The sequence below is a fragment of the Eschrichtius robustus genome, chromosome 20, assembly GCF_028021215.1.
Source record: "Eschrichtius robustus isolate mEscRob2 chromosome 20, mEscRob2.pri, whole genome shotgun sequence".
NCBI classification, from domain to species: domain Eukaryota; kingdom Metazoa; phylum Chordata; class Mammalia; order Artiodactyla; family Eschrichtiidae; genus Eschrichtius; species Eschrichtius robustus.
Window position 1 is genome coordinate 19441514 of NC_090843.1, and position 13130 is coordinate 19454643.

The 13130-nt window shown below is 42.9% G+C and overlaps 1 protein-coding gene across 6 annotated transcripts; it reads left to right on the forward strand.

Annotated features, from left to right (window-relative positions):
* The first annotated feature begins 1607 nt into the window (after positions 1-1607).
* On the forward strand, positions 1608-12972 carry CDC6 (cell division cycle 6). Of its 6 annotated transcripts, none has more exons than XM_068530756.1 (12): positions 1608-1673; positions 2956-3146; positions 3987-4268; positions 4393-4592; positions 4838-5013; positions 5425-5531; positions 6301-6440; positions 7293-7393; positions 8564-8628; positions 11185-11387; positions 11829-11969; positions 12280-12972. In XM_068530756.1, the coding sequence occupies exons 2-12, from the start codon at positions 2969-2971 to the stop codon at positions 12367-12369; spliced, it is 1683 nt and encodes a 560-aa protein (XP_068386857.1). In that variant the 5' UTR covers positions 1608-1673; positions 2956-2968; the 3' UTR covers positions 12370-12972. The 6 variants fall into 6 exon arrangements, with proteins under 6 accessions (XP_068386857.1, XP_068386853.1, XP_068386858.1 ...); XM_068530752.1 differs by lacking the exon at positions 1608-1673 and adding an exon at positions 2082-2181; XM_068530757.1 differs by lacking the exon at positions 1608-1673 and adding an exon at positions 2082-2181 and having other exon boundaries at positions 11185-11219.
* Positions 12973-13130: the final 158 nt, after the last annotated feature.

Genomic DNA, 13130 nt, shown 5'->3' on the forward strand with positions numbered 1-13130 from the left:
CGTTGATTGCATATTTTACTCTGTGCCAGACACTGACAATATGAAGACGAATAGGACATGGTCTTTGCCTCCAAGGAGCTCAGAGTCTAGCAGAAGACTTCAGGACAGCCACCAAGGGAAACCTATGCGGGGCATTAAAGGCTTTATGGTAATTAGCCAGGGCGGGAGGATGGTGACTGGCATTCCAGACATAGGAAACAGCAAGGCCAAGGCACAGAAGCGAGAAACAGTATGATGGTATGCTCATGTTACTGGAGTAGTGAAAAGAGAAAACTTCAATTAGGTAACCTTTTAGAGAACTTTCAATCTGGACATTCCGTGATTCTCTGCCTGCTTCCACAATAGTCACTTATTCTTGTAGGCTTTTCTTGGACCGGTGCTATATTTCCTGGTGAATGCTTTCATAGGCTCCAATATGCACGTTAAGTACTCATGGCTTCCTCTGCCCCCTCTGTCCCACTGTAACTGAGGTAGTTAGTTGTTCACCACCATCCCTTAAAAGCTGGCTGGGCACTTGTTACCATTTCTGGTTATGAAGGACAAGTTTTAGGTGCCCAGGTTATAAAAATAAATATAAACAGTGAAAGTTGCTTCTTTCAAGGTTCTATTCCCCTGTTAAGAGATCAGACATACCAGCTGGTAAAAAAGTCTCCATTCTGTGGTAACACTTTCTCCATTCATGGCAGCCTACGCTCTTCACTCTTGTAGTTTTCAGCTCCTAGAAAGCCATCTCTCCCTCTAAAACCTGCATCTGTCTATTCCCCCTCGGTATGTTTAAGTGGTCAGGAGTTTGATCTCCTGTCAGACTCCCTGAGTTTGAATTCCAGTTCTTCCACTTACTAGTTGTGTGACCTTGGGCAGATTTACTCAACCTCTCTATTTCAGTCTTCTCATTTGTGAAATGGAAATAATTCCAACTTCATGGGGATGCCTGTGAGAATTAATAAGGTGATATAGGTAAAATACCAGAGCTCAGTGCCTGGCACACACACAAGCACTCAATATTGGCTTTTATCTCCTATATGAATGAACTACAATTAAGTTGATTGTAATATTGTTTTCCTATTTCTCGGCTTGCTCTATTTCATTTGATATTGAAGGATGACAGATAAATGCTTACCATCACCTAGAACTGGGTTTGGGTTTTTAGTGGAACCCGGGTTATTAGCATTGGAAGCTGGCCTGTAAATTACTTCTCTAATTTATATTTTTCATTAAAAGCTCAGATTGCCACTCCTTCTGTAGTGGTCTTCTCTGGCCCTGAAACCCTTCTATTTAGCCATTAAAAAAAATATTTTAAAATTAAGGGGCCATAATTCTCTCCACTCCCCACATTTGTGGATTAATGGGATTAATGATAGGAAGGTGCACAGAATACCGTATTCTTATCTTTAACAAAATAAAAGCAAAGGCCTGGCCCTTTTTCTCACCCTTGAAACACAAATCAGGGAGATACTGTGATGAAGTGCAGTGTATTTATGTTATGTATGTAGAACTTTACAAAGAAACATTGCTTTTGGTGTCAGGAAATGGTCCTAGGCCCTTCGAGGCCACCAAAATTCTGTGACCTCTAACTAACCCTCGGCACATTTGCTTTGTGTCTTGCAGTGTTGAGCATTAGATATGTAAAGCGCCTAGCATCATGCCTCGCACCCAGAACCGCCCAAATAATGGTAGGTATTATGTAGTAACTCTCTGAAAATCTAGCCCATTAGGGTAAGGAAAAAATGGGTACGTGCAGCAGTGAGAAGGGGTACTGAAGGTAGGGCGTGGGAATACAGTCGCTAGCTGCAAAGACTACAGCTCCCGCCGGGCCTCACTCAGTCGGTCCCGGCGCAAGCGCGCGTCTTTCCGCCGAGGCCCCGGATGTAGACTGCCCCCACGGCTCGGTGGGCGTGGCCTCACGGTGGCGCTGAGGCCTGAGGCTCTCTTATTGGTTGTGCGCCTTCCCGCTTGATTGGTTGTGAAGGAGGGGGCTGGGGCCAAGGCGCGCGGCGCTCTGGCGACACCCAATCAGAAACGTGGTCGGGCTTTGGCGGGAGGCGGGAAAGCTGCGGCTGTGCAGATTTGGCGCGAGTGCGTCTGGGCTTTCCGGCTGACGGTGTAGGGTTTGTCCAGGATCCTGTCGTGCACAGTCCCTTTAGTTTTGTGCGGGAGAAGTGAGAAGACGCCGGCACTGAGGTGACGCAGCACTGTGAGGTGGAAAGGAGAGGAGGCCCGGGTCCTGGGGGGCGGCGGAGCTGGGTGAGGGGCTAGGGCGAGGACCGCGGGTTCCGTAAGAGGAGGAGAGCTCAGATCGCGGGAGGGTGAGAAGGTCGGGGTAGGGAAGGGAGACGTGCGCTCTCGGAGTGCTCTGGCAGTTGTGCTGAGTGCGGCAGGAGGGAGACGTTCCCCGAACATCTGGGGCTATGTGGGGCCGAGAGTTGGGTAGAGCGGGGATTGAGTGCAGGGTGAGGGCTTGGGGAAGCCTGTAAATGTGGGAGGCTGCTGGGCTAAGCTGGTGTTAACGATGTACCCCGTGCCTGGAGCCAGGGGAGTAGAAGTACTATGGACGCCAATTAAGATCAACTTGCTATTGCACGTCTCGAGTGGTTAAAAATTTGGGCTCTGGAGCCAGAATGCCTGGTCTTATATCCTGCTTTGCTGTGACGTTGGGCCTCTCTGCCTCTGTTTTTTCATCAGTAAGATAAGGATAATAGTACCAACCTCTAAGGTGGTTGTAAAACTTAAAGGAGTTAATACCTAAAATGTTTATGACAGCCTTTTACTCGTAGTAGGTGGTGTTCGCTGTTGTTGCATAGATTCGGATATGAAGCAGAATTAAATGCTAAAATATTGTTACAACATAATCTACTTCTGAAATGAATTTTGATCTTCGGTATAAGTTACATGTTAGTTGGTTTTTCTTCACTTTTACATATTGACTGGCTGTCCTGTTCTCTTTTTTGTACACAGCTGTGTTGCCATCATGCCTCAAACCCGCTCCCAGTCACAGGCTACAATCAGTTTTCCAAAAAAGAAACAGCCTCGGACATTGGACAAAGCTAAAAACTCCAGTGACACCAAACTAGAACTGACAAATGTCCAGGCCATACCCCGTTCTCCTTGTGCAAAAATTCTGCCTCTTAGCCCCAGAAAACGTCTGGGTAAGCTATCCATAATTTGAGTACAACTTTTTGACTGGTAGCTCTCGACCTCTTTTTCTCAATAATAAGATGCCTTTGAAACAGCTTTCTAAGTTCAGTTAAGACCACTCTGTTCCCTTTGGTTATTTTCAGAATGGTTGCTAAGTGCTTACTGAACTTCAGAGTTAAGCTACTTATTGAGATCACTTTCCGAACTACTTAATAGGTCTGATCTTCAGTTCCTTAATACTGAACTTGGTTCTGTCAGTGTTTTAAACGACCTTGCAGTTAGTTATATAGTATTTTGAGACTTGCCTCGATAGTTGTGAAATTAAGAAAAACAGGTGACAATTCTTGTTTTCCTTTCTTTTTCTTTCCTTTTTTTTTTTAAATTATTTTTTGTTTGGTTTTGTTTTTTCCTTTCTTGTTTTAGATCATCTGTTTTTAATGAGGGGTGATTTGGTAGGATCTGGAGACATTTTTAGTTGTCATAAATGAGGGGGTAATACTGACATAGTGAATAAAGGCTGGGAATGCTGCTCAATATTCTACAGTGCACAGGACAGTCCCCCGCAATGAAAAATTATTTGGTCCAAGATATCAGTGGTGCCAAGGTTGGGAACCCCTGTTTTAGAGCAATCCTAGAATTTCATCCCATTAAAACCTCTATCAAATAGTAAGACTCAGTGGTGCCATCTGGTGGCCACTAGTTGCTTCTGGATGAGAGGCATTTTATTTTGGTGGTTCTGACCATGATAGAAATTCATCCCCCTTTTCGTGGGGGGGGGGATGCAGAGATCTTTCCAAGTCCTTTTACTATCCACTGCTATGAATGACCACATTTTGATTTTAATGTTTCAGGTGACGACAACCTGTGTAACACTCCCCGTTTACCTCCCTGTTCTCCACCAAAGCAAAGCAAGAAAGAAAATGGTCCCCCTCGCTCACGTACATCTAAGGGGCGCAGATTGGTATTTGACAATCAGCTGACAACTGAGTCTCCTAGCAAAAGAGAACAAGCCAGAGTTCACCAAAACAAAATACGTCCCTCAGGTCCAAAAGGTCAAGACATCGCAACAAATTCTGAGCAGAGACGTCCACTGGAGAAAGAATCTGCATGTCTGAGACTTCTCAAGCAAGAAGGTTGGTTCTTACATAGCAGCTGATAGTGCAGCCTCGTAAACAAGGCTGGTGATTCCAAGTGAAACCTGGTGGGTCTTCTCAGTCACCTCTGTTGTGTCTAATTGTCCTTTCATGTCTGGCACAGGCACTTGCTACCAGCAAGCAAAGCAGCTTCTGACGACAGCTGTCCCAGATCAGCTGCCTGCCAGGGAAAAGGAGATGGATGTCATCAGGAATTTCCTGAGGGAGCACATCTGTGGGAAGAAAGCTGGAAGTCTTTATCTTTCTGGTGCTCCTGGAACTGGAAAAACTGCCTGCTTAAGCCGAATTCTGCAAGACCTCAAGGTACATTGAGAGTCTGAATGCTCTTGCCAAAATGATACTTGGTTATCAAGGGTTAAGAAAAAGTAGAAGTGCTTAGGGGACTGCAGTTTTCCCCAAAATAAGACATTTTTAATTACACTGTCTAAATCTTTCCAAATGAAAGTGGACCTTATTCTCTTGTATGCTGTTAACTCTTCAAAGACACTTCAGGTTCCATCAAACCTTTATCTGAGGCCAAAATAACTCGCATGTTTGCATTTTTCTAGAAGGAACTGAAAGGCTTTAAAACTATCATGCTGAATTGCATGTCCTTGAGGAGTGCCCAGGCTGTATTCCCAGCCATTGCTCAGGAGATTTGTCAGGAAGAAGTATCCAGGCCAGCTGGGAAGGACATAATGAGGAAACTGGAAAACCATATGACTGCGGAGAAGGGCCCCATGATGTAAGCATTGCTCTGCTGCATGTTGCTCTGTGAAAATCTGCAGGATCCATTGCCCACAAACTCACATTCTCATCTCTTGAATTTAGCAGTTTGCTCATAAAAAGAACATTTCCTATATTTTCTCTCTGAGGGGTAGTTACATAAGCTTAAAAGGAAAGAAGAAAAGAAAAAACAAAAACCTTCTAATTTTAAATTGGGGGGAAATGTTTTTAAACTAATTACTTGAAAAACCTGTATGTTATTTTCTGGTGATGATGGGGGTATCATCATAACAGTGACTGGAGGTGGGACAGATTATGATCTTCAAACTGGTCTTAGCTGTAGGAATGTGACCTAGCGTCAGCCCAGATCAAACAGATTGGAGAGTTAAGAAGGTGAACATGGGTACTAATTGTTTCTCTTTTTTTGTAGTGTGTTGGTGTTGGACGAGATGGACCAGCTGGACAGCAGAGGGCAGGATGTATTGTACACACTGTTTGAATGGCCATGGCTAAGCACTTCTCGGTTGGTGCTGATTGGTTAGTGCTCTGTTGTTGATGTTACGTGGTGGTTCTAAAGACCTTTTTTTAATCTCTTCAGTTTACTCATCACATATTTTGTTTTGTTTTGTTTTTTGGCTGTGCCATGCAGCTTGTGGGATCTTAGTTCCCCGACCAGGGATTGAACCCGGGCCCCAGCAGTGAAACTGCCAAGTCCTAACCACTGGACCACCAGGGAATTCCCTTACCAACTATTATTTGATCTTACACCAGCTTTCTGCTTTCTTACCAAAATAAGAAAGTTACTATAAAATAATAAGAACCTTAATCTAAGTCAAATCAACTTTGTTAACTCTGGATAGAAATGACATAATGCTGCATTTCAGAGACAATTGATTTTGGGAGTATCTGATCCTGCTTATAATTGAACAATTCTAATCCTAACTCGAAAAGAGCATTCTTCGATGATTATGTACATCTTATCTAATGGATATTCAGGGTGGAGGGTGGGGGAAAGTGGGAAACAACAGTTGGAATGCCGGATTATAACTGGAAATTTTATTCAGTTTTTTGGTGGGTGTTTTTTTGTTTTTTTAATATTTATTTATTTGGCTGCGCTGGGTCTTAGTTGTGGCGTGCGGGATCTAGTTCCCTGACCAGGGATTGAACCCGGGCCCCCTGCATTGGGAGCGTGGAGCCTTAACCACTGGACCACCAGGGAAGTCCCTTATTCAGCTTTCAGAGGGTTTAGTTTTCCTTTTACGATGATTTGACCAATGATGCTTAGTGTTATTTATCTCCTTCTCAGGTATTGCTAATACCCTGGATCTCACAGACAGAATTCTGCCGAGGCTTCAAGCTAGAGAAAAATGTAAGCCACGGCTGTTGAACTTCCCACCTTATACCAAAAATCAGATAGCCACTATCCTGCAGGATCGACTTAATCAGGTGAGTGCCAAGCATTGTACCAAGCTGAGTGTTCCTTGTATCACCTGTGAAGATGGTTCAAAAATATTTTGCTTTGATTGCATTACTAAACAGGGAGTTCCTATAGCCCATTCATTTTTATATGAATTTCTACTCTTGGCTCCATTTTAGATGCCTTAGTGTTGGAATAAAAAGAGTTAGAGGAGTCACCCAAATGCTTCTCTAATGGCCTTTTAAAATAGGCCCTATGGGGACCTCCCTGGTGGCGCAGTGGTTAAGAATCCGCCTGCCAATGCAGGGAACACGGGTTCGAGCCCTGGTCTGGGAAGATCCCACATGTTGCGGAGCAGCTAAGCCCGTGCGCCACAACTACCGAGCCTGCGCTCTAGACCCCGTGAGCCAAAACTACTGAGCCCACGTGCTGCAACTACTGAAGCCTGAGCGCCTAGATCCTGTGCTCCACAACAAGAGAATCCACTGCGGTGAGAAGCCCGCCTACCGCAACGAAGAGTAGCCCCTGCTCACCGCAACTAGAGAAAGCCTGCGAGCAGCAATGAGGACCCAACACAGCCAAAAATAAATAAGTAAATAAATTTATAAAATAGGACCTATGAAAACACTTTCTCTATTGAAAATGACCAAATAGATTTTAGTTTAGTTTAGTTTTGCTAATTTAAGTTTCAACTGCTTTTTTTTCCCCTTTGTGAACCTCTACCACATTCCTACAAAATGCTTAAGTGTATGAAATCTCCATTTACTTCGAAGCAGAAAAGGCATCTTAGACCCTAAAGGTTGGTCAATCAAGTCTGGGACCTAAATTGCAGAGGGCAAGTCTTATAGTTCAAACTGTCATCTTCTATGTGTTGTTCAAAGGCATCTAAAGATCAGGTCCTGGACAATGCTGCCATTCAGTTCTGTGCCCGCAAAGTCTCTGCTGTTTCGGGAGATGTTCGCAAAGCGCTAGATGTTTGCAGGTGAGTTATGGCACTGTTGGCTGCTTTTATTACAAAAAAAGAAATGCTGTTAATTGTCTCATGTAACTCAAGTGAATGTGGCTTAAGAGGCTCCATTCTGCCACATTTTACACTCAGAAAGGAGGACTTGTTTCTCAGTGGGGAGCTCTGCATTTCCACCCTGTTAATGTCTGAAACATTATCAGTCTATTACCTACAGAGGGAGAAACAAATGAGATGTTGCTGGCACTCCCTGTGGTGATTATAGATTGGTTAATTACATTTATATTAAAAAAGACTCCAGTTTACTTTTCCATTAGCTGGTCTCAAGCAGGTTTATTTATGGACCTGAACCATCTTTGCCTTTAGACTTTTTTTCCCTTCCTTTGCTTTTGTGAGCACCCCTTCCTCCAGTTGGTAGTCCCCCACAGTTGTACTCCAGACCTCTCTCTCCCTTCCCATCCCCCGGCCCCTCCTGCTGGGGAAAGCCTCTGTGCTGACTGATGAAATTTCTTCCTTCCCAGTAGGGACACTTGGTCCATTAAAATGATAACTTGCTGCGTTGGCCCGCTGGTCCAACTTCCCCCTACTGCCATGCAGAAGATCCAAGTCTGGCTTATGGCTTCCTGTGGGCAAAGTACTTTGGAGAGAGCAGTGGGAGAGTAAGCTCTTCCTGTTGCTAGATGGTGTGATCCTGGATTTGAGTTTCCCCTAGTCAGCAAACTACTTGGGTAGAGACTGCAACTATGAGCAAGAGTCAAGTAGGCCAGTGTGGTCTTAGCCTACACATATCCTGTGTATAGATAACTGAGGACTCTCCTCTTAGGTCTGGTGTGTATGGGTGGTACTGGCTCTCTTTAGTCAATCACCCACACTACGTATCCTCTCTCCTGTCCATGACGGGTTTTCCTCGTCCAAAACGTTATCATTGGCTCAGTGTACGACGACTTACTCGGCCTCTGTAATAGGAAACCATGTAGTGTTGAAGTTTCTCAGATTCCCTGGTCCATGAATTATTTCAAGGCAATTAAGTCTCCTGGAGCTGAGACATAACCCAATTTTGTCTGGGGGCTTTAAAATTATAAAACATGTTGCTTTTTGTTAATGTGCCTGTTTTTGAGCTTGGTGGTTTGGTGTGGTGTTTGGTTTGGCTCAGCCTAAATTAATTTTAGAAATATTTTTTTTTTACAGGAGAGCTATTGAAATTGTAGAGTCGGATGTCAAAAGCCAGACTATCCTCAAACCACTGTCTGAATGTGAGTAGTTTATCTCCTTTCTGTCTTCCTTTATAATTGGAAGCTTAACTTCTCTGAGGAAAGAGATAGAGAGCTGAAATGAGCATAGTTAAATCCACACTCACCCATTTGTGTATGGGTGTCGTGTTTTTCATCAATTTCATCCACTTTATTTCCATCTTGCCTGCCAGTGCTATAATCCATGCGTTACTGGAAATGAGTTCTCCAGGGTGTTACATGAATGGTTGGGACAGAGTCAGTTTTCTTTCCAAGCTCTAGGAATGAAAACTAGACAGTAAGGTTGGATCAGCTTCTCTCTGGGTACTTATGTTGAGTGCACTTTAGGTCTCAACATAGGTGAAAGCAAAGCCTGGGAAGTAAGAGAGTCAGACGGGAAAGAATTGAGTTCAACTTGAGATATCGCAAACCTTTAAACAAGTCTAGGAGGGTGGAGGTACAAAGATAGTATTGCTACATTAAACTGCAGGCTTTTACAAAAATGACAAAATTAATTTTCCTTTCCCTCAGCCTTGTTCTCTTAGCTATGGCAGATGTAAAATGGCCATGGACTACACATCTTGTGTTTAATATCCACTCTTAATCTTTAGAAACAGGACAGTCTGATTTGATTGTTTCTTCCTTCACTCCTGCACTGGTTGAGTGTTACTAAAATTGTTTCTAGCACCATAGTTCCACAGAAGACTCTCTTTTTCATCAACTTGTTGAAAGAAAATTAATAAAAATATTTCAGAATTAGCCAAACTTAGTGCTTAGACTCATAGCAGGTAATATTTGCCGATGCATAGACTAGATACTGGTTTCTCTTCAACTTTTCACATTATTCCCTTTTTTCCCTTACCAATAACATTTAGGCTTGCCAGTGGACCCTGTGAGCACCACCTGCACACATACAGCTAAAAGGGGTTGTGAATTCCTGTCATAAATTATTAATCTAATTCCTGTCTTTTGACCTCTGGTAGGTGTGGTTAGCTTTTAATGGCTCTAGAAAGCTACAGGGAGACTGACTTGAAATAAATATAAGAAGACACTCTCCAATAAATAGCACTAACTGGGCTGCTTTGACACAGTGTGGGTACCCCAGTGTTGAAGATACTCAGACACAAGCTGGATAGGTGACCACTTTTTGGGATTGTTTTGAAGAGACTCAGCTGTTGGGTAGGGAGCGAGACTAGACCTCTAAATTCCTCTCAACTTTAAGATTCTGCTTGTTTGATCGCTGATCTCCAGTTTCTCCATGACGATTAGTCCTCGGTAGCATCCCATCTGTGATCATGAAACAGAAGCAAACTCTTGTGAGACAACTGACTTAGTCTCAGGAAGTAACTTTAGGCAAAGGTTGTTACAGAGCAAATCCCTCCTCTGTCTTGCAATTCCTGCGTCCAAACAATGAGGCCACAATCCTCCGAAGCTTGTTGGCAGTTTCCCAACCTCCAGACTCTGAGATGGTGCTATCTGCTAAGATATCCAGTGACATTTTCTCAAGTGTTGCTCTCCTGGAGATCAGCTTGGGCAAATGAACCCAACCTCAAAGGTCATTTGGGGAGGCTATCTAAAGGACTTAGGTAGGATTGTCCACGTTTAGCCACTCTTTTTTTTTTTTTTGATGTGGACCATTTTTAAAGTCTTTATTGAATTTGTCACAATATTGCTTCTGTTTTATGTTTTAGTTTTTTGGCCATGAGGCATATGGGATCTTAATTCCCCAACCAGGGATCGAACACACACCCCCTGCACTGGAAGGTGAAGTCTTAACCACTGGACCGCCAGGGAAGTCCCCTAGCCACTCATTTGATTTGAAATATTAGGTAATTTTTTGAGCCTTTAAAAATGACCAGGGACTTCCCTCGTGGCGCAGTGGTTAAGCATCTGCCTGCCAATGCAGGGAACACAGGTTCGAGCCCTGGTCCGGGAAGGATCCCACATGCCGCAGAGCAACTAAGCCCGTGCGCCACAACTACTGAGCCTGTGCTCTAGAGCCTGCGAGCCACAACTATGGAAACCTGTGTGCCTAGAGCCCGTGCTCTGCAACAAGAGAAGCCACCGCAATGAGAGACGCCCGCACCACAATGAAGAGTAGACCCCGCTCGCCGCAACGAGAAAAATCCTGCACGCAGCAACAAAGACCCAACGCAGCCAAAAATAAATAAATGAATTAAAAAAAAAAAAAAAAGACCAGGCCCAGCCATCTTTGTTTCAAGGTTCTATCCTTCTTTGCCTTTGAGATATTAGGAACCTTCCAAGGCTGAGTACATTGGTTCTCTGTCTGGTCCTTATTCTTTCATGAGGTGGATTTCGTCTCTCTGACATTAAATTGCACTCGACAGGATAAAATAGCTCACCGTTCTGCCCAGAAAAAGGATAACTCTACTTTCCAAGTCATGTCACACTTTGGCATCTTTCTAAGGATCACATTTTGTCTCATCCTCTGGCTTCTAGTTACAGAATTGGAACTTCTGCTTTGCTCTTGAATTTCCTTCTGCTAAAACTTAATATCATCTGTCTCAATACCCACAATATTTAAAAAATCTAATTAAGCTTGATTTATTTACTTTATAGGTAAATCACCCTCTGAGTCACTGGTTCCCAAGCAGGTTGGTGTTATTCACATATCACAAGTCATTTCGGAAGTTGATGGAAACAGAATGACTTTGAGCCGAGAAGGAGCACAAGATTCCTTCCCTCTTCAGCAGAAGATCTTGGTCTGCTCTTTGCTGCTCTTGACCAGGCAGTTGAAAATCAAAGAGGTCACTCTGGGGAAGGTTAGTTGGGAATCTCAGCAGATGGAGCTGCGGTGGAGATGAGAATCTGCTTTGCAGAGCAGATATTTTCCAAAAGGCCTATCACGCTCCAGCTGATGTGAATTAAAAATGGATTTTAACAGTAAGAATAAGTACTGGTATCATGTAAAAGGCAGCTGACTTTATTTCCCTTGGGTTGTGGTTGAGACCTTACCATTAATCTTCTCCCCTTTATTTCTGCCTCTCCCTATGAAATATATAAAGCCCCTTTCTTGCATTACAGTATAGGTTTTTGGCAGTATCTCCAAAATGCCTTTTCAAGGATTTCATTGAAAAGGGAGAGAATTAGGGTATTTAGATAACTATTTTGCAAACCCAGATTCACAGTCTTTTAAAAGATTACAGCGTTATACAAGAGATATGACTTTTAAGCAACATTTGTTCTCCCTTGTTTCCTCTCAGTTATATGAAGCCTATAGTAACGTCTGCCGCAAACAGCAGGTGGCAGCTGTGGACCAGTCAGAGTGTTTGTCACTTTCAGGGCTCTTGGAGGCCAGAGGCATTTTCGGATTAAAGAAAAACAAGGAAATGCGCTTCGCAAAGGTACAATGAACTGCTTCTTTGTGACATTGCTTTTAATTGTCCTGCTTTGGCGAGCTTATCTTTTGCTCAAGTAAAGATTTAAAAATGACCACAATTAGATAAACAATTTTTTTTGTTAGGTAGGGTTTAAGGTGTGTGAATATAGGGCTGTAGTATGAATGAGATTTTTTTTTTTTTTTCGGGCTATTGCAAAAGCAGTGTTTAACTTGCTTGCCTCTTGTGAGAAAAGTTTAACACGGTAGAAGTTTGTGTAATAAAAACTGCTTTTGTGAGTTCTCCACCATGAAAAGTCCTTTTCTCTTCTTTGCAGGTGTCTCTGAAGATTGAAGAGAAGGAAATAGAGCATGCTCTGAAAGACAAAGCTTTAGTTGGAAATATCTTAGCTACTGGATTGCCTTAAATTCTTTTCTTTTATACTAATACTCCGCCTAAAATTATCTGGCTGGCATTTAGAGAGGGATGGAATCTTCATTTTATTACTTTATACACTTAGGTCTGAAAGCAAACATGACCTTTTTTACTTAAAACTGATAAAATTTAAGCTATAAATTCATGAATATTAGCACAGAATTATATATCTTTGGGTCTTATTATGTTTATGCATTAAAGAATACCAAGTAGACCCTTTTTAATTATTCACTGCCTCTACCTCTAGTGTGCCTCTAACCAACATGCTTGCAAGTATACAGACTTAGGCTGTGGAAAGTTTATATATTTATCTCTGTTTCCTCAAACATTGGTGTATTTTAAAGAATTTTTGGACTAGAGGAAGAAGAATGAAGAAGGGGATGACCCAGGAAAATAAGCAAGTCCACGTGGAGATCCGGAGGACGCTTTGATCAAAGAATGTTTTTCTTTTTGGAGTATACTGTGTTCATGTTGCAGATGCGTCCACATTGTGACATTTTAAAGACTCATTGAGTGTCTTGGGCACTCCCAAGCTTGTGGAGGTGGTAAGGAGAATGTGACTACAGATTGTGAATATATTTATTTTCAAGTTGCATTCTTCGTCTTCTTAAGCAATCACATTTCAGGAGAGCTCAAACTTTCGGAAGGCAATGTGAAAATTGTGAAAATCCTCCCCAAACTGTCCCACTGTCCTAGCTGCCCTCAGATGAAGCCACTTGTTTCAAGATGCCTTCATTTGGGGTTGGATTTTCA